The sequence below is a fragment of the Symphalangus syndactylus genome, chromosome 1 (assembly GCF_028878055.3).
Source record: "Symphalangus syndactylus isolate Jambi chromosome 1, NHGRI_mSymSyn1-v2.1_pri, whole genome shotgun sequence".
Taxonomy (NCBI): Eukaryota; Metazoa; Chordata; class Mammalia; order Primates; family Hylobatidae; genus Symphalangus; species Symphalangus syndactylus.
This window is the reverse complement of record NC_072423.2, coordinates 159445624-159466747: the sequence shown is the minus strand read 5'-3', so window position 1 is coordinate 159466747 and position 21124 is coordinate 159445624. Positions and strand designations below refer to the sequence as shown.

At 45.5% G+C, this 21124-nt stretch overlaps 2 protein-coding genes across 7 annotated transcripts in view; one reads left to right on the top strand and one right to left on the bottom strand.

The window, feature by feature from the left end:
- The window catches only part of FBXO25 (F-box protein 25), a 96001-nt gene extending 86860 nt beyond the window's left edge, over nucleotides 1-9141 (top strand). For both annotated transcript variants that reach the window (XR_008659544.2, XR_008659545.2), the window contains one exon: nucleotides 5713-9141. The gene's annotated coding sequence lies outside the window, so the exon portion shown is untranslated. The remainder of the gene's footprint in view (nucleotides 1-5712) is intronic.
- TDRP (testis development related protein) overlaps nucleotides 29-21124 on the bottom strand; it is a 57610-nt gene continuing 36514 nt past the window's right edge. For 4 of the 5 annotated variants that reach the window (XM_055289661.2, XM_063638295.1, XM_063638288.1 and 1 more), the window contains 2 exons: nucleotides 4729-4832; nucleotides 29-2973 (listed from right to left, as the gene is read on the bottom strand). In XM_055289661.2, coding sequence (XP_055145636.1) covers nucleotides 2628-2973; nucleotides 4729-4832 — 450 coding nt within the window. In that variant the 3' untranslated portion in view covers nucleotides 29-2627. The remainder of the gene's footprint in view (nucleotides 2974-4728; nucleotides 4833-21124) is intronic. The other variant, XM_055289671.2, reaches the window with a different exon arrangement.

The following is a 21124-nucleotide window of genomic DNA, read 5'->3' as shown; positions in this document are numbered from 1 at the left end:
AAATACGCAAAAGACACATCTTGAAAACCAAGGTTGAAGTTGTTCATTTATTCATGAAAAGTCTACACGTGTTGACTGCATTCTAAAATGAGGCTAAATAGGAAAGGTGCCATTAGCTCTGAGTGATTAAAGTCATCGTAAGCAGATGCCAATAATCATGCAAACCAATGAAGAAAGAGCTTAGAAACAATATTTTTATTTTTAAAAAACCCCAACATTAAGGACAAACCCTTCTCTGAAGCCCATCACTTTCCTATTAAAAAATTTAAAAAGTACAGTAGAAGGAGCACAGGACAACTCTCTTCACACAGGGAAGCTGTGTGTTTACACAATTCAAACACCCAGAATCAAAACCACATTCTCTCATTGTGAAGATAATAAATTTGCTTTGATAAGTTCTTTCAAGAAAAGATAATTTTTCTCCCAAAGCACACCAATAAATATTTATATTAAAAACCAGTTAATTTAATCAGGCACAGAAGAAAAAATCATTTTTACATTACTCTTTGTAGATAAGAAAAATCTGATTTACAGTGCATATTCCAATCCCCATCTGGGTTTGTCCTCAAATTTTGAGAAATAGCATAAAGAACTATTTTGCCAACGGTGTGTCACAATTCTATGACTGACGTGAGTTGCAGGCACTTAGCGTTCCAACAGAGGCACAGGAACCGCAGCCATCACAGCCACAGAGCTCCCCACAACGAGGGCAGTGTCCCCATCTCCCCACACACGTGATTTCCAGAGTTTCAAACACAGTTTACATTCCTGCGCAGCAAGACCATGTTAGCCAAAAACAAGCCTACACTGACTTCCGCTGGAAAGTATTTGCAGAAGTCATGAAATGCTCTATGTTTTTACTATCCCAGCAAGCACTTCTCTAGGGAAAAGGACAGTTACAACTATTGACCTGAGGAAATTTAGAATTTGTCAACTTAGCTGTTACACTAAAAATTATTAACTTGTCTCTGTATTATGGAACAAAGAAAACCTCCACAACTTCACCATTTCAAGGTTCTAATACAAACTGGAATTTTTATTTGAACACCACTTGAAGCATGTCCCCCTTTCAAGACTGGATAAGTAAACTTCTTGTTCTATTAAAAAAAAAAAAGATGATTGACAGAAGGCTAGATGGATGTAGACTGAGAGAAGACACAGAGGATAGCTGAATAGATACAGACGATTGATAGGTATAAGTGATTGATACAGATTATCGATATAGCTAGACGGATGGATGTATTAGATTGGTACAAAAGTAAATGCTGTTTTTTCCATAATAGATGACAGATCAAGTAAACCTGTTCTATTAAAAACAGGCAGACGCTGATAACACTGCAGTGTGTTCCGCCATCAGGCACACTCAGTTATTCCACAGGAACAAACAGAAGGAACATCCACACGCATGAAACAGCACAGAAGTGCATGCCGAGCAACTCGGGAGAGGGTTTTTGTCTTGTTTTTATGTGAGGGGAATGCACAGTGTAACTGGAGGTTTTATTTTACTTTTAAACAAAAAAGAAAAACACACCTTTTCTTTCAAACCACTTTTATCTAAGATAGATATCTGCAGGACTTGCTGATAAGAGCCAACCTGCCAGGGACACATAACTGGCACCTGATACTGTGCAAGATCACATTGTCAAGGACAGTAAGCAGACAGAAAAAGAACGTGAGAGATGCTCTCAAACTGGTCGTCAGTTATTCTTGTGGAAAAAACACAGCTTCTTACAGATCTAACACCAATCACAATAGGCATCTCGCTTTGCAAGAACAAACATATGAGCCTAATAAAAAGGCACTTCAGTATTTTATGCACAGTCTTAACTCTCTATAATGAGCAAGACAATGTTTCCTAAACAAAATTATCAAGTGACTAAAATTTATCCATACTTCTTTAATCTGTAAACAAAAAAGAGAGCAAATTTTTAAGAAAATAAAGGGACCGATTTAGAAGTTCAAAAGAGGTAAAAATAAAATTCCAAAAAAGAACCACTGTTACTATCCAGTGCACACACAAGAGGCTATTCCTCCCTCAGCAAAAGATGAATATGCATTTTAAGATACATTTTACTCCCAAATATAACCTTTGCTTTTCCAGTATTTGTTTACATATTTAAGAAGAACAAAGTTTAATTTGTCAAGTTAAACAAAATTTAACATAACTTTGGAAGATTCATCTTACCTCCTGACTGTAATTTTCTAGCAAAAGAAAAGAACTGCATGACAGCTGCATTTGTATGTACTACATACAAGAAAAAGGTATGGAAGTTCTGAAACAGAACTGCAACGGAGAGCAGCATGAAAATCATTTTGTGACAAACTGCAAATCATTACTGCTGTATTATGGGAGAGCATCAAAAATTCACATCTCCAGTTTCTGCAAAACATGGACAGGTGAATATTTCTGCAATAAGGCAATCAAATGTACAATCCCTGCACGTGTTCACTAAGGAGTCACAGTGTGTGTGAGAGAGAGTTCATTAAATAATGAAACAGAGGTCCAAATATGAAATATAGGCAAAAAGTAGACTCTCTATTCTTTGTAACACAGAAAAGACTCAACAACTACATGGTATACTGATAAAAGGCCACCATGTCGGGGCACACTCGCCATGCAGCCCCCCTCACTCCGCCTCCTCCGGGCTGTCCGTCAGGTGGCCTTTACTCTGCCGTCGGATGCTCACCAGCCTCCCTGCCGAGCGCAGGCTCCACCTGGAGCTGTTTGCAGAGCTGGCCAGGCTGGTGTACTTGGTGGAGCCCTTGGTGTCATCCTCCCAGCCTGACCAGGATGGGTGGCCACCCACGGTGTCCTCAGGGTCAGCCGATATGTCTTCAAGAGCAAGTTTTGGAGGCTCCCAACCTTCAATTTCATCTGGTTTTTTAGACTGTATATTCTGTTTTAAAACCAAATTGTCCCAAAATCCAGATTTCTTCTCTGCCTTCAACTCTTCTTTTAATCGTAAGTTAGTTCTATAGGAGATGAAAGAGTTAGGTGTTGGTGACCCAGGTCTTAGGGCCTTAAGCTGTATCCATTTTACAAACATAAAATTCTTTAAAATTTTAAAAAATTGTTTAGAAAACTAACGCAAGTCTATATGAAAAGTTTCAAATATTAAAATTCAGGAAAAATTAGTCACTATGTGTTGTTAACGAAGTGTGTAAAAGCCACATTTTAGGACACCACTTGGCAATACACAAGCAAAGAAGTAGCTCTGACAAGAAAGAAGTATTATCACACGAGAGATCCTCAAGGCAATAGGAAGGTGGTACTCGAGATTTTGAGCAAATCAGATCTATGAGAATCCAGGGTCTAGATTAAGAAACAAGGGAAATCTATTCAATTTATCAAATAGGTTTTCAATTGGATTGATATAGCAAGGTAGTGTCAGGCTTTTAGTAGGTAATTTACTCAACAAAAATAAGAATTCAGAACACTATCTACTATAAAAAGGAAATGGTAGGGAGCGACAGCTACTGAAGAAAGATCCTCAACTACTCTTCACCCTGACTGTCCGTGGGCATCACCTGGGAACATTTTTAAGAACACCAGGGCCCAGGCCCTCTCCTTCCAGATGCTGATGTATTAGCAGGTCGCCTGACAACCAGGGAACCAGTTTACCCATCCTCTACAGATGAAGAATGAAGGTGAAGTCACAGCTCTGCCAGAGCACGAAGGGCCACGTGTCTCCTCAGCGCACAAAAGTGCAGAGAAGCAGACCAGGGGGCCCACAGTCCTCAAACAAAAGCAAACTCTGTACTTGTAGACTCACCAGGATTCATCTTCTAATCAAACAGCTTCCATACCACAAAGTAAATATGTCATTGGTATTATCATTGGGTAGTCACTGAACTTACATTTTCAACTTTACACTTTTTAAAAATTCTGAAACACTGATAATAAAGTAGCAAGGTCAGTTTAAATTTATTCAATTTTCTAAAATCTTTTACAGTTTACCAGTCAATGCTTTGCATTTTTAACAGTGGTTTTTTTTGGTTATTGTTGTTTTTGTCTTGTCTTGGTTTGGTTTTTTTCTGAAACTACTAAAAATCTTAAGTGTGGCTACAGGCTGCTTTAAGGCTAATAAGTTCAATTTAAAATTCTAAGTTATTTTCCACTTTTCTATAACCTTTCAAAATGCCAACAGAGACCCTCATGACCTTTTATCCAAAGTACAGTTTTTTTTTTTCATCGAACAACACAACCCATTTCTTTTTTTGTTGTTGTTGTTTTTTTTTTTGAGACAGAGTCTTGCTCTGTCTCCTCCGTCTCCCACAGGTTCAAGCAATTCTCCTGCCTCAGCCTCCCGAGTAGCTGGGATTATAGGCACACGGCACCATGCCTGGCTAATTTCTGTTTTTTTTGTTGTTTTTTTTAGTATAGACGGGGTTTCACCATGTTGGCCAGGCTGGTCTCGAACTCCTGACCTTGTGATCTGCCTGCCTTGGCCTCCCAAAGTGCTGGGATTACAGGCATGAGCCACCGTGCCCAACCCATTTCTGTTTATTCACAGGGGATGGATGTTAACTCCAAAGCACACATCATGAAGTCCATGACCGTCTGCCACTCAACAAAGACAGACAGAGTGGGGAGGGAAACAGGGACTTGCCACGCCCCACAATGCATCCAGTTACGCTGTGTTTATGCCATCAAATCTTCATTTCCACCTCCTCAGTGACTTCCTCCCTCTCCTGAAATGATCATTTTCTTACACAGCTGTGACTTACCCTTTGGACTTGGGAGATTTACATCTTTCCAGGAGATGCTGCTCATCATCTTTATTAAACAGTGAAGTCACTTCTTTCCAACCTCGGAAACTTGCTCCCTGAACCTAATAAAAGGTTAAGAAAAGCGTCAAATCTGATGTCATGAATGAACAGAACTCCGCTTTCTACTCCAATAACCATGGAGTTGAAATTTAGAAAAAAGAATTGGCAGAGCTTACATCTTAGCTTTCCATACCTGTGTGCACATAGTTTACTCCAATTAGCTACTAGTCATCTCAGCTGTTTTGGTATTATGGTCATAACAGCTTAACAGCTTATCAGTGATGATGAGTAATGTAAATTTATTTACAGACTAGTCAATATTTTGCCTGAAATAGCTTATGAAAATGATGCTTAAAATCAGACAAAGCTTCCCTCACAAATAAGAATTAGGTCTCCTTAAAACTTGGGAGAGTGGGCTGGACATGGTGGCTCATACCTGAAATCCCAGCACTTTAGGAGGCCAAGGCAGGAGGATTACTTGAGCCCAGGAGTTCAAGACCAGCCTGGGGAACAAAGTGAGACCCCCACTGCTACAAAAAATACAAAAACTTAGCCAAGCATGGTGGTGCAAACCTGTAGTTTCAGATACTCAGGAAGCTGGGGTGGGAGGATCACTTGAGCCCCGGGAGGTCAAGGCTGCAGAGAACTGTGATCTCACCACTGCACTCCAGCCTGGGCAACAGAGCAAGACCCCATCTCAAAAAACAACAGCAACAACAACAAAACACGTAGGAGACAAACCTTTGAGAAGGTCATTACGAGAGGTCCCCTAGAAGAGGGGCTTCTCCAAGGTCCCCTGGAACAACTCTGCCACTACCTTTAAGCGTCAGCATCTCCATGGAGACAGTGACCCTTGCCCTAACCTCTGCAAGTATAGATTTCTGAGAAGAAATAATTTTGTTGACTGTAAACAAATGATTTTGTACAATTTTTTCATTTCAGAAATCAAGATATAATAGCATCTTGGATACAACGAAATCCATCACTAAGAAGAAAGAATGGAGAAAACCATCTGAAAATCTGGCGTGTGTCGAGGGCCCTTCATATTCACTGATTAACATTTCCCAGGGTTCATCATCACATTGCTAGGGCTGGGAAGGGTCTCTCAGGGAGTAGAGCCAGCTTTAGAGCACTTTGCATTGTTAAGAATATAATACAAAAATAAAGCAATCCGGAAAGCTGAACTGAGGCTGCAGCATGACACTGATCCGAGACAAGGATAATGAACACAATTCAACCAACCCTTGGAGGTAACCCAGTGAATGCCAGGTTCAATGGCTGGGGGTCTCCACGGTGTAACACAGCCTCAGGAAGGGGCAAAGGGCAGAGACGACCCTGAAAACTAACCAGGAACTAAGGGGTCCCACTTTTACTTGCCATAGGCCAGACTGTCAACTCCCTGTCTGGGCAGAGGTCTGCATCTGTAGACGGGGGGACAGGCCCTCCAACAGCTGTGACTGAAGAGGCGTTTACAAATTAGATACTGGGATAGAAACATGATGGCAGTGCCCACAGCAAAGAAACCATCACAGCAAAAAACACTGGACATCAGGTATCAGCTTTCCACATCACATGCTGCACAAAAACCTATCACACAACCCATGTCATGCCGACAGCTTTGGCACACTTGTATGCACATCAGGTAAAGGATTACATCTGATGCTCAGGGCCCATGGCATGACACAGCATGTGGCAGGATCCTATCAAGAAGTCTCAATTAAGAACATAATTCTAGAGGCTGACCCATCTGGACTCTGGAGGAAGGACCATGTACAGTCACTATGTGCCCAGCACTGTGCAATGCAATCTCCACCCACCACGTCCCTCACTGTGAGCAATGCCCCATGGGACAGACACAGTGAAGCTGCATGACCTTGGGGAACTTGGCTCACGCAAATGGCCAAGAAGCGAAGCCAGGGCTTAAGCTAACGTCTCACTGCCAAGTTGTTATGTTCCCCATTCCCAGGCCTGCCATCTCCCAACACCATAAGCCTGTGCCTGACCCCTCCATGGACTGCCCACCCCTTCCTTTAATCTGTCATCACCACCTTCAGATGCTATTTGTTCCACACACCACCTGCATGTCCTAAAGGTGTGATATGGGGTGGCTCTGTGTCCCTGCACAAGTCTCACGTCAAACCGCAATCCCCATGTGTCAGGGGAGGGACCTGGTGGGAGATGACTGGATCATGGGGGCAGATTTTCCTCTTGCTGTTCTCATGAGATCTGATCATTTAAAAGTGTGTGGCACCTGTCCTCTCTATCCTGCCGCCATGTAAGACATGCCTGGCTTTGCTGCCACATAAGATGGGCCTTGCTTCCATTTCTGCCATGATTGTAAGTTTCCTAGGCCTCTCCAGCCATATAGAACTGTAAGTCAACCTCTTTTCTTTATAAATGACAGTCTCGGGTAATTCTTTATAGCAGTGTGAAAACAGACTAACGGAGAGAATTCGTACCAGAGGAGTGGGGTACTGCTATAAAGATACCTGAAAATGTGGAAGTGTCTTTGGAACTGGGTAATGGACAGAGGCTGGAATAGTTTGGAGGGTCCAGAAGAAGACTGGAAGATGTGGGAATGTTTGGAACTTCCTAGACACTTATTGAATGGTTCTGACCAAAATGCTGACAGTGATACCGGCAATGAAGTCCAGGATGAGGTAGTCTCAAATGGAGATGAGGAACTTATTGGAAACTGGAGTAAAGGTCCCTCTTGCTTTGCCTTAGCAAAGAGACTGGTGGTATTTTGCCCCTGCCCTAGAGGTATGTGGAAACTTGAACTTGAGGGAGATGATTTACAATATCTGGCAGAAGAAATTTCTAAGCAGCAAAGAGTTCAACATGTGGCCTGGGAGCTCCTAACAGCATACAGTTATATGTGCTCACAAAGAGATGGTCAGAAATTGAAACTTATGTTTAAAAGGCAAGCAGAGCATACAAGTTTGGAAAATTTGCAGCCTGACCCTGCAAATGGTAGAAAAGACAACCCTTTCTGGGAAGAAATTCAAGCTGCCAGCTGCAAAAATTTGCCTAAGTAATGACGAGCCAAGGTTAACTGCCAAGACAATGGGGAAAATGTCTCCAGGGCATTTCAGAGACCTTCATGGCAGCCCCTCCCATCACAGGTCCAGAGGCCTAGGAGGGAAAAATGGTTTCCTGGGCCAGGCCCAGGGTCCTGCTTCACTATGCACCTCTGGACATGGTGTCCTCTGTCCCAGCCGCTCCACCTCCAGCAGTGGCTAAATGGGGCAAAGGTATAGTTCCAGCCATGACTTCAGAAGGTGCGAAGCCCAAGCCTTGGTGGCTTCTATGTGGTATTGGGCCTGCAAGTACACAGAAGGCAGGAGTTTGGGAGCCTCTGCCTCGATTTCAGAGGAGGTACAGAAATGGCTAGACGTCCAGGCAGAAGTCTTCTGCAAGGGTAGAGCCCTCAAGAAGAACCTCCACTAGGGCAGCATGAAAGGGAAATGTGGGGGTTGCACCCCTCACACCGAGTCCCCACTGGAGTACTGCCTAGTGGAGCTGTGAGAAGAGGGCCACCGTCCTCCAGACCCCAGAATGGCAGGTCCACCAACAAGTTGAACCATGCACCTGAAAAAGCCACAGGCACTCAATGCCAGCCTGTGAAAGAAGTCAAATGGGGCTGTACCCTGCAGAGCCACAGGGTCTGTGGAGCTGCCCAATGCCTTGGAAGCCCACCCCTTGCATCAGCATGCCCTGGATATGAGACATGGCATGTAAAGAGATTATTTTGGAACTTTAGCATTTAATGACTGCCCTGCTGGGTTTCAGACTGTAGCCCCTTGGTTTTGGCCAATTTTTCCCTTTTGTTGTGGGTGCATTTACCCAACGCCTGCACCTCCATTGTGTCTTTAAAGTAACTAACTTGTTTTTGATTTTACCGGCTCATAGGCAGAAGAGACTTACCTTGTCTCAGATGAGACTTTGGACTAGACTTTTGAGTTAATGCTGGAATGAGTTAAAATTTTGGGGGATTGTTGGGAAGGTATGACTGGTTTTGAAATGTAAGAAGGACATTACATTTGAGAGGGGCCAGGAGCAGAATGATGTGGTTTGTCTCTCGTGTCCCCACCCAAATTTTGTGTCAAACTATAATCCCCACATGTCAGGGGAGTGAGCTGGTGGGACGTGACTGGATCATGGAAGCAGATTTCCCCCTTACTGTTCTCGTGATAGTGAGTTCTCACAAGATCTGATCATTTAAGTGTGGCACCTCCCTCTTCTCTCTCTCTCGCCTGCCACCATGCAAGATGTGCCTTGCTTTCCCTTCGCCTCCTTACATAAGTTTCCTCAGGCCTCCGCAGCCACATGGAACTGTGAGTCAATTAAACCTCTTTTCTTTATAAATTACCCAGTCTCAGGAAGTTCTTTACAGCAGTGTGTAAATGGACTAATACAAGGTGATTCCCCTAATATTCCATTTCTGATATCATAAGGAAAATAAACAGGAAATGGGAATTACTGAAATATAAATTATTACCTAGTGTTTCCATTGAAATTATTAGGAATAAGATGCCAAAAAAAATAGTCTCTAGTTTATGAATTTCAAACAATGTCTCTTTTTTTTTTTTTGGAGACAGGGTCTCTCTCTGTCACCCAGGCGGGAGCACAGTGGCATGATCACGGCTCACTGCAGCCTCAACCTCCCAAGCTTGACTGATCTTCCTACCTCAGGCTACCAACTACAGGCATGCACCACGATGCCCAGCTAATTTTTGTATTTTTTGTAGAGATGGGATCAAATAGATGTCACTGAAGAAGAAAAACCTACAAATAAAATGTACTCAGAGAGAAAAGTTTTCTAGAAATGAAATAAACAGTGAATGTGCACAACAAAAAGGGTAAGTGGATGGTCTTCACTTAGATCCAGAAGTACAAATGTACGGTTGCAGTATCTAGGGGCAGGGGAAGGTGAAACACACCAAGTTATGGGATTACAAAGAACAGGCCAGTAAGGCTCCCAGCAAGCCTCAGCACACAGAGCTCTTGCTATTCCCGCTCACCGGCCAGTGTCACCAGACTGAAGGTTTTCCACCAAAGAGTGCCCTTTGTGAAGCTGACGGCCTTTCAGCCTGTGCGTTCTGCAATGCCTGGCTTACTACAGCATGCACTGCCGGCATCTGATGTCTCCAGACAGAACTGAAGCACACAAGGAACCAATGTTCCTTTGCGAGGCCAGAGATTTGGTATTTCCTGTGCACTCTGGGCCTCCTTATCCTCTTTCACCAACTTCTTCACTGTTTATAAAACGTTCATTCATAAATTTTTAGTCTTTCTCACACATAAGCTTTCCAAAAGTCCCAGGGGAGCTTTGGGACTTCTATGGTTTCCTGGACCATTCTTCGGTAATGCTCTTCTCACCAGGAGCCAAAGAGTTAACTGGCTCATTCTGTGTGACAGTAAATCTTCTGAGGTGTAAGCATCTGTCAGAGATCATTGAATTGGTACATTCCACTAGATTTTGGTGGCAAGGAGGAGTGGTTTCCTGATGAGTGACCAGTGTTTATCCTGGGAGCCACTTTCTGTTCCTGGCCTTCGGAGATGTCATCGCCAACCTGCCTTGAGAGCTCTTACCTGCTGGCTGAGCAGAACAACAGCCACCCACCCAAGGACTAAACACAGGCCACAGAAAGTGCCCTGGATAGCACCCAATGCTGAGAGCAGAAGTCACGTAAATGCTCTAAATGCCTGAGTTTATTGAAGACGACAGTGACGGCAACGGCTCAGGCTCCCAGAGCTTCTCAGGAATTGAGATGCAGAGCGTCTTGGGCCACAAGCCATCTCAGAACATAGGCAAACAAAGAACATCCATTTAGGGATATCAGGTGACCCACACCCTCCCCACCCAAACCCAGTGACATCTAGACAGTCATCTATTCATGCAATGAATATTATCAAACCCATGAGACTAGAACTCACTCAAAGCTAAAGCAGCACTGCTACAGGGTCTCCCTGGCCTACAGGCCAAAGATTTAGGCCTCAGACCTAACGGCAAATCTGTAACACACTAGCGAATAAAATCACCACCCAAAGAAGCATCTTAAAATGTGATCTTCAGAAAGCCCAACGCACATCACACACGCTCTCCAGAGAGTCAGTGCCCGTGGCTTGAACACAACTCACCTCTGCACACCAACACCCTGCTGCTTTTACGGGTATCTGCTGGCTTCCAGTGGCTCGCCCTTCTCCCCACTTTCTTTGCCTTCAAATCACTCTTTTCCATTTTGTTCTTACTGTGAGATACACAAATGCCCCTATCCTCTAGGCAGTGCAGCAATGTGCAAAGGGAACAGCTCCTTCTCCCTTCTGACTTCACTTGCCCTTGGGATAAGGAAGTCTCACAGCCCACCCAGAGTCTGAGCCCCACAAACCTCACACTCGAGCATCTGGCCGCCTGCTAGGCAGGCCAGCCACGACCAGCAGCAGGCTAGTCTTGAGGAGGCCAGCCTTCTTCCTTACAAGAATGCCTCGATCTCCCATTTCCGCATAGAATTTTTCAGGAATTCCACCCTTTGAACACCACACTGGGCTGGCAGTAGAACCCACATTTTCAGCTGTGTGGTCTCCACTGATCACACCAGTGTCCCTGTAGCACCTGGATGGCTGCTGCACATCCCATCAGATGACCCTTGAGCTGGGACTCCATCCCACCACCAGCTTCCTGAGCCCCTGCTCTAACATGCGCCTCCATGGAGAACAAGTAAGGGAATCCCTCTCTACTGCCAGGTGAGCAATTAGAAGAGGCTGGAGTCCTAGAAGGTGCACAAATAGACATGATCGAAGTGTGAGCATGAGGAGTGCTGCGAGGCCACCACTCATCCACTATGCGGGCAGAAAGAATCCACCAAAACCAGACACCTCGGTCTGCACCTGAAGTCTCCCACGTTTCCCTCTCAGCATCCCCCGGGAAGGAAGGAGGGAAAGTCCTGGCCTGGGCACTCTGCTCCCGTAGCAAGGCTGGCCCTCAAGGTGGGGTTCCTGAAGGGCGCCGGGAGGACACAGACATGGTCCTCAGGTGGACAAAATCTTAGGTGGTGTCAGCATAAGTGCTGCTCATGGTATGGGGCATGAAGAAAGTTCTTCTCTTCCGCGAGCAGAGCCCTGTAGAGTCTGTTCTATGGCAAGGCAGAAAAAACCCAAACACCTCTTGGGGACCAGGAAGAATGATGGTAAAACATTCTTTAAAACTAGCATTCAATTCAGAGAGAAAGTGACATCCAAAACAATGCAGACAGATGAGATGTGCCGTAAAATGCTGGTGATGACCAAGAAGTTAGGCCACAGAAATGAGAAAGTAAGTTTCTGTACAAAACAAAGAAAAATTATTTTTCCTGTTTTAGCTATACTTTAGTTGTAAAAAAAGTGCTTCATGCTTCATGAAGAAAAACTATGAAATATTGTAAAGAAAATTAATATCCATAATTTACCAAAATTATCCGTTAGGTTAAATGGCAGCGTCTTATCGAAAATGTGCGGAGAGGCCAGGACCTCTGGCTGGCACTGAATACACAGGGAGCCACAGACCTGGTCCATAGGCCCCACCAGCGCACACGTCCAGATCCTGTCCATGAGCACAGAGCTTGGGCGTGGCAACCCTGAAGGCTTTGTTCAGAAGAACTGAACTTGCCAATCTTCACCTCCTATAATCAGAAAACAGACACTCATCTAACCAAGTGACACTCTCGGAAGTGCCATCCTTCATACTTAATCTCACAATTTGTAATCTTGAAATCTTAAACAAAATGTCCAAGATACAGTGTCATTTGCGTTTTCTCCTATTTTCCATCAAACGTAAAATTCAAGCATTAAGTTCTGAATTATCCCAATAAAGCAGATGGAAATTTCTCCTTTTGCCACAGGAAGGGCAGGTGTATCGGACCCTGGCCCTGGGAGAAAGCCTCCAGGCTGATCCCTGCAACTCTGGGTCCTGACGACCAGGGCAGGAAAAAGCACAGCAAGGCTGAACAGTGACACCTAAGACCATCCCAATAATGTGGGCAAGACCAGGAAGTGTTACACCAAAGTACCTGTGAAGGACAGAATCCAGCGAGAGGGTTAACAAGAACATCAGCAGGCGGGGCGCAGTGGCTCACGCCTGTAATCCCAGCACTCTGGGAGGCTGAGGTGGGAGGATCATGAGGTCAGGAGATCGAGACCATCCTGGCTAACATGGTGAAACCCCGTCTCTACTAAAAATACAAAAATTAGCCAGGCATGGTGGCGGGCACCTGTAGTCCCAGCTACTCAGGAGGCCGAGACAGGAGAATGGCATGAACCCGGGGAGGCGGAGCTTGCAGTGGGCCGAGATCGCACCACTGCACTCCAGCCTGGGCGACAGAGCGAGGCACCAACTCAAAAAAAAAAAAAAAAAAAAAAAAGGACAAGAACATGAGCATAACGCTCGGGTCAGCTCAGTGCATGCCACATAACCTGCACCTACCAGTTCAGTCCAGAGTCCATGTAATTTTGGTATTTAAATATAAAACGAATTTCCCAGTATACTTCTTTTGTTTTGTCTTTTTGAGATGGAGTCTTTCTCTGTTGCCCAGGCTGGAGTGCAGTGGCATGATCTTGGCTCACTGCAACATCCACCTCCCAGGTTCAAGCGATTCTCCTGCCTCAGCCTCCTGAGTAGCTGGTATTACAGGCGATGGCCACCACACCCAGCTAATTTTTGTATTTTTAGTAGAGATGGGGTTTCACTGTGTTGGCCCGGCTGGTCTCGAACTCCTGCCTTCAAGTGATCCAACTGCCTCAGCCTCCAAAAGTGCTGGGATTACAGGCATGAGCCACCGCACCCGGCCCTTTCCTGGTATACATTTTAAAGGTATTTAAAATCATAGGTCAGGAGAAGAGAAGAAACCTTTGTTAGGCCAGGTATCCCAATTTCTCATCAGGAACACTCTGCATCACAGCGGGGTGACCGTGTGCAGTGCCAGCATGGGACTAGATACAGACGGTTTGCTGTTATCAACCACATGGGACTCGATACAGACGGTTTGCTGTTATCAACCACATGGCACTGGCATCCTTGCAGTCATGGGCCCACGAATACAGCTCTTTGTGAAGACGAAAAAAAGGGGAATATGGAAGGAGCTGTACACGACCCTGACCCACCCTCTCCAAAGCCCACCCCCAGAACAGTACTGCACAAAGGCTTAGCGCTGGCATTCAGTGTCTTAAATCCGTTTTAGGGGTGGTGACGTGGTGAGGGAGGACTCCGGGAAGAGTGAAAGCACAGGCCCCAGGCCTCTTCTTGGCATCGCCATTGGCTACCACCTCCCATCTTCCTGAATACTGTGGAAATGCTGTGATCCTGGGAACACAAAACACAGTGCCCCCCACAGGCTAAGGTTTCAATTACGTACAACAAAAAGGGACAGAACAGCTTAGTCTTCTTTCATCCCTTCTAAATTTTGGAACTCACAGTGAACTTATCTTTAAACACACCGAAGCTATTGAGAAACTGGCCATTCTGGAAAACATTGGTTGCTGAACCCAGTCCTGACATCCAGGTCAAACTGTGAGACCAAATCCCACAGTCATCAGACGAGACCCATCAGGCCACAGGAAAGCCCGCAGCCATGTTCACCAAATTGCAGGGTGCCGGGCCAAGGACCCTTCAGGGTGTGGTGGGGCTAAGCAGCCATAGAGAGACCAGGCTCCCACCGGAGGGGCTGCTGATCTGACCCCCAGCCTGCCTGCACACAGTCTGACTCAAAAAACTAGCTCGGGTGACCTAGGCACACCTCAGCACACATAAACATGGAACCCAGAGCCAAGCACTAGGACCTACGCCCATCTCAGCACACGCCAACATGGAATCCAGAGCCACGCACCAGGACCCATGCTCACCTCAGCACACGCCAACACGGAATCCAGAGCCACACACTGGAACCCGTGCCCACCTCAGCACGCGTCAACATGGAATCCAGAGCCACACACTGGAACCAATGCCCACCTCAACACCCACCAACACGGAATCCAGAGCGATGCATCGGAACCCACGTCCACCTCAGCAGGCATCAACATGGAATCCAGAGCCACACACTGGAACCAATGCCCACCTCAACACGCACCAACACGGAATCCAGAGCCATGCATCGGAACCCATGCCCACCTCTGCACACATCAACATGGAATCCAGAGCCACACACTGGAACCAATGCCCACCTCAACACGCACCAACACGGAATCCAGAGCCACTCATCGGAACCCGTGCCCACCTCAGCACGCATCAACATGGAATCCAGAGCCACACACTGGAACCAATGCCCACCTCAACATGCACCAACACGGAATCCAGAGCCATGCATCAGAAGCCATGCCCACCTCAGCATGCATCAACATGGAATCCAGAGCCACACACTGGAACCAATGCCCACCTCAACACGCACCAACATGGAATCCAGAGCTATGCATCGGAACCTATGCCCACCTCAGCACGCGTCAACACGGAATCCAGAGCCACACACTGGAACCAATGCCCACCTCAGCACATGTCAACATGGAATCCAGAGTCACGTGTTACAACCCAGTCCACCTGAGTCTGCCCTGGGTTCTGACAGCAGCCCTGTCACTGGTTGCTCAGTCCCCTCATCTGTCAGATGCCAGCTCTGTGACTTCCAGGAGTTGTTTTTCCTCCTGTTAATTTCTGCAAACACATCTTTTAAAAACAAAAGGAGGACTGGTCTCAAAAAAGGCCCCACTGCAGCACTGGGTCTTGTGTTTCCTTTGATATACTCCAGACAGCATGTTTTGGGTAGTATTTTCTTTTTCGCTGAGTTTTAACCTGAGGGTGCAGCAATAAAGCATTTATTTCAAGAGTCCTGAAGTCAGTGGGGGGAGGCAGGGGAAGGGCCTAGAGCAGTCCAGGAGCCCCTAAGAAATCCACTCACCAAGTGAAGTGAGAACTGAGCCCCTTCCCTGCAGGAGGGATCCAGTTTGCAGAATGTTCAAAGAGGCAGACTCCGGGCTCTGCCACAAACCCTGATTCGCAGACAGTCTTGATGCCAGTTAAGTTTGAACACACCAGAAACTGGAATTCAAGACAGTCATCGAGACAAATGAACATGTGTGCTCTGCTCATTCGCATTTCAGAACCCAGACTTATAAATTCATTCTAAGCTCATGAGGGTCATTATTAATCATTTCTCATTCTGAAAAACTTCTACCTATATCCTTTTTAAGATACATATTTGGAAGGATTTGGGGAATAGGGAAGGGGGAACTTTTCTTCCCACACCGTTTTTAACAAAGTATTTTGATGAAACAAAAATATTTCATACATGATGACTTCATATTCAATTTACAAAAACAATACACATAACCTTAAGATAATTTTGTATGCCTGATAAAAACAAACATTAATTACTACATTTGGAATTGCTTATGTAATCTAAAACCAAAAACTCTCAACACTGCCTACCTGCAAACGGACCCACAGACCTAAAACAGCTAAAGCCACCCTTGGTACAAATATTCTTTTGTTCAGCAGATTTGTAAAGAACTGAAAAGGATTAATTCTGTAAGTGCATTAACTGTACAAGTCCACAAATCCCTCTGCCACCAAGTGTTAAAGCAGTTTTAATAACAGGTTCAATATGAGTCTTGTGAAACAGGGGTGGGAAGGATCTTTTAAAAGGATAAATATTGTTTTTCACAATATTGAAGATGTGTAAAATTTCTCATCTGTTCTTATAAAACTAGAACAAGCAATCCTGATGAAGAAACATAATCCATGACTACTGCAAACCGAAATCCAGACTGCAGGTGCAGGAGGGTTGCTAGAAATACCTCAGATGGGAACTTAACCCATGGCCAGAAGCCAGTGTCAGCTTCCATCAACTTCCAGCCATTTCCCATGAAGGCCCTGAAGATCTCCAGCCACAGCAGTGGGAACGCATGGCCAACAAAAACCAATGCCATCTGTCAGTGCTTCACTGAGACTTTAGGTTGACAACAGTAAGAAAAATGATTGTTCTCACAGCCAGGCTTGTGTGTACCAGAAGGGAAATCGTGAGCTGCTATGTAAACACCCTCCAATGAAAATGAAAAACCCTCAAACTGCAGGGTCCAGAGGCAGCCACACAAACCCTCAAATCACACCCAAAGTCAGCACAAAGGCAGCCACACAAACCCTCAAATCACACCCAAAGTCAGCATGACGGCAACCACACAAACCCTCAAATCACACCCAAAGTTAGCACGACGGCAGCCACACAAACCCTCAAATCACACCCAAAGTCAGCACGTAGGCAGCAATACAAACCCTCAAATCACACCCAAAGTCAGCACAAAGGCAGCCACACAAACCCTCAAATCACACCCAACGTCAGCACATAGATACCAACTTGCTAGCTTCACCGAGTGCCAGCCACGACAGGGTCCCTAAGCAGCAGGGTAGTGGGAGCTGTCTGGAAATGCGGGCATGGACACCACTGTGGCCTAACGGCTGGGGGTCTGGGTGTCCTCTTTCTCCTCACCCATTCGGCCATGGCCGCTCTCCACTGCCACATAGACAGAGGGGCAGAGCCACATGAACACTATTTTTTCAAGAAACGAATACTCCAGATTTCCCTGTTTTTGCTGTAAGAAAACTGAAATTACTTAACAACAACAACAAAAATACACACACATAGGATCTCTGGAAATGCTCCCAAGGGCAAACAGTAAGTGAAGAAATACCTATTCAAGAAAATTCTTAAACATTTGGTACAAAAGATGGGCAACCAAGATCATTTACCCTCCCGGCTCGGGGGGTGGGGAGAATCTACTCAGGACAGCCACAGCCAACAGCACAGGCTCCCTGTCACTCCAGCTCCAAGTGGGACGACTTTCATCCCAGGAGGAACTGGACTTCACCATTTCACACGCTGTCCCCAGCTGCCTGTGGCTGATGCTAAGCCCCAGCTGAATGCTACAGAGAGATGAGGACTCCCTTCTTCCAGCCCCACTCACGGGAAGGAGGCGTTGCTGTGCATGTGCTGCGCTGCCAACAGTGGAACCCTGATCACCCTTTCTGGGCTCGAGAGGTGATGGTTCCGCCCCAGGAGAAGCACACTGTTATGACTCCCCACTACGGCAAATGCTCAGTTCCCAGAGCAGGACTGTCACTAGGAGACCTGCTTTGTCCCCATCCCCAGCTCCGGAGCCTTGGTTGAGAGATGTCCCTGGTGGAGAAGCAGGACATAAAGCAGACGGCTATGGACCAGCACTAACCTTCAGAGCTGTGGAAGACACAATCTCTTTCCAAAGGAGCCCACTTCATTTGCACAGAGTGTGGAGAAGTTTAAACATAAGGGAGCTCTTAGGAACATTGGAGTTTGTGGTGAAGTGCAATGGGGAGGTATTAGTCCATTCTCACACTGCTATAAAGAATAATACCTGGGACTGGGTAATTATAAAGGAAAGAGGCTTAACTGACTCAGTTCTGCAAGCTTAACAGGAAGCATGGCTGGGAAGCTTTGGGAAACTTACAGTCATGGCAGAAGGCAAAGGGGAGGCAGGCACCTTCTTCACCAGGCAGCAGGCAGGAGGATGAGCGTGCACAGGAAGAACTGCCACTTTAAAACCATCAGATCTCGTAAGACTCACTCACTATCATGAGAACAGTGTGGGGGAGACTGCCCCCATAATCCAATCACTTCCCTCTCTCAACATGTGGGGACTGCAATTCTAGATGAGATTTGCGTGGGGACACAGAGCCAAGCCATATCAGAAGGAGATTTGACAGAAGGCTAACCTATAGGCTGCTGGCTTTCAGGGAAGAACTAGGGAATAAGACAGCTGGAAGGATCCTTTTTGGGGTTGGAGCAAATATCAAGCAAGGACCTCAAACTATTCCTTCACAGAAGCCAAAATTTGATTGGATTCATTTGTAGAGCAATGTATGCCCCAGGACATTTTTTAAACCACAGAGCCATCAGCAGCAATTACTGGAATTTAGCAGCTGCATGTGGTCACAGACAGAGGAAGAAGGCCTGCCACACCTCCATTATCCCAGGTAAGAGGGGCCACACCCAACAATGCCCTGCCCCACCAGGAGCCACATCAGGAGCTAAACACCACTGGGAGCAGGGTGGAGAACTGACTTCTCTAAAATAATCCAGCCAATCACTAAGGAAATAAACAGGCAAATAACAGCAACAATGAGAAAGGGGGAACAGTCAGTACCCAGAGTTGCTACAACGTATCATCCAAAATGTCCAGTTTCTAACCAGTGGGCACTAGGATTAATACCTGGGTGACAAAATAATCTGTACAACAAACTCCCATGACACGAGTTTACCTATATAACAAACTTTCACCTGTACTATTTAACTTAAAGTTAAAAAATAAAAATAAAATATATAAAGCATCCCATTTCAACAAAAAGTTTTGACGCAGCCAAAGAAAAAGGAAGGCATAACCCATACATCAGAAAACACCAGCAGGCAACACAAACTGCCAGATCTGTGGATTTAACAGAAGAAGACTTCAAAGAACCATTATAAATATGTTAACAAAGCTAAAGGAAAGTATGATAAAGATGTAAAGGAAGGTATGATGGCAATGTTGCATCAAAGAGAGAATGCCAGTAAAGAGACAGAAATTATCAAAAAGAACCAACTGGAATTTCTACAGATGAAAAGTATAATACATGAAATAAAAAATTCACTAAAGGGGCTTTACAGTAGATTTTAATTTAGAGAAGAAAAAATCAAGTGAACTTGAAGACAAATTGCTACAGATAATATAAAGAACTGCCCAAGACTGGGTAATTTATAAAGAAAAGCAGTTTAATTGACTCAGTTCCACATGGCTGGGAAGGTCTCAGGAAACTTAACAAAAACGGTGGAAGGCAGAAGGCAAAGGCACATCTAATATGGCAGCACACAAGACAGACAGCAAATGAGTGAAGGGGGAAGACCCCCTTATAAAACCATCAGATCTCATGAGAACTCACTCACTATCGCAAGAACAGCATGTGGGAAACCACCACCATGATCCAATCACCTCTCACCAGGTCCTGCCCTTGATACACTGGGATTATGGGAATTACAATTCAAGATGAGATTTGGGTGGGGACACAGAGCCAAAGCATATCATTCCACCCCTGGCCCCTCCCAAATCTCATTTTTTTCACTTTTCAAGACATTATACCTTCTCAACAGTTCCCCAAAGTCTTAATTCATTTCAGAATTAACTCAAAAGTCCAAATCCAAAGTCTCCTCTGAGACAAGGCAAGTTCCTTTTGCCTATGAGCCTGTGAAATCAAAAGCAAGCGAGTTACTTCCTAGATACAATGGAGATACAGACATTGGGTAAACGTTCCTGCTTCAAATGGGAGAAACTGGCCAAAACAAAGGGGCTATAGGCCCCATGTAGGTCCAAAATCCAACGACGCACTCACTATATTTTAAAGCTCCAAAATAATCTCCTTTGACTCCATGTCTCACAAATCCAGCTCATGCTGATGCAAGAGATGGGCTTCTACCACCTTGGGCAGCTCCACCCCTGTGGCTTTGCAGGGTATGGCCCCCTGGCCCCAGCTGCTTTCATGGCTGCTATTGAGTGTCTGCAGCTTTTCCAGGCATATGGTGCAAACTGTCAGTGGATCTACCATTCTGGGATCTGAGGATGGTGGCCCTTTTTTCACAGTTACACTAGACAATACCCCAGAGGGGACTCTGTGTGGGGGCTCCAACCCCACATTTCCCTTCCATACTGGCCCAGCAGAGGTTCTCCATGAGGGCTCTGCCCCTGCAGCAAACTTCTTTCTGGACATCCAGGTGTTTCCACACATCTCTGAAATCTAGCCAGAGGTTCTCAAACCTCAATTCTTGACTTCGGTGCAATCACAGGACCAACACCAACTGGAAGCAGCCAAGGACTGGGGCTTGCACACTCTGAAGCAATGGCCTGAGCTGTACCTTGGTCCCTTTTCTCCATAGCTGGAGCAGGTGGAAGGCAGGGCACCAAGTACCAGGCTACACACAGTAGGGGAGCCCTGGATCTGGCTCATCTGGCCCATTTTTTCCTCCTGGCCTCCAGGCCTGTGATGAGAGGGGCTGCCACAAAGGTCTCTGACATGCCCTGGAGACATTTTCCTTATTGTCTAGGTGATTAACATTTGGCTCCTTGTTACTTACGCAAATTTCTGCAGCTGGCTTGAATTCCTCCCCCCAAAATAGGTTTTTCTTTTCTATTACATTGTCAGGCTGAAAATTTTCTAAACTTTGATGCCTGTTTCCCTTTTAACATAAGTTCTGTGAAAGGAAAATAAATCTTGGGACCCCAAATTCACTAAGCTAAATGGAAAAGTCAAGCTGGGAACTGCTTAGGGCAAACC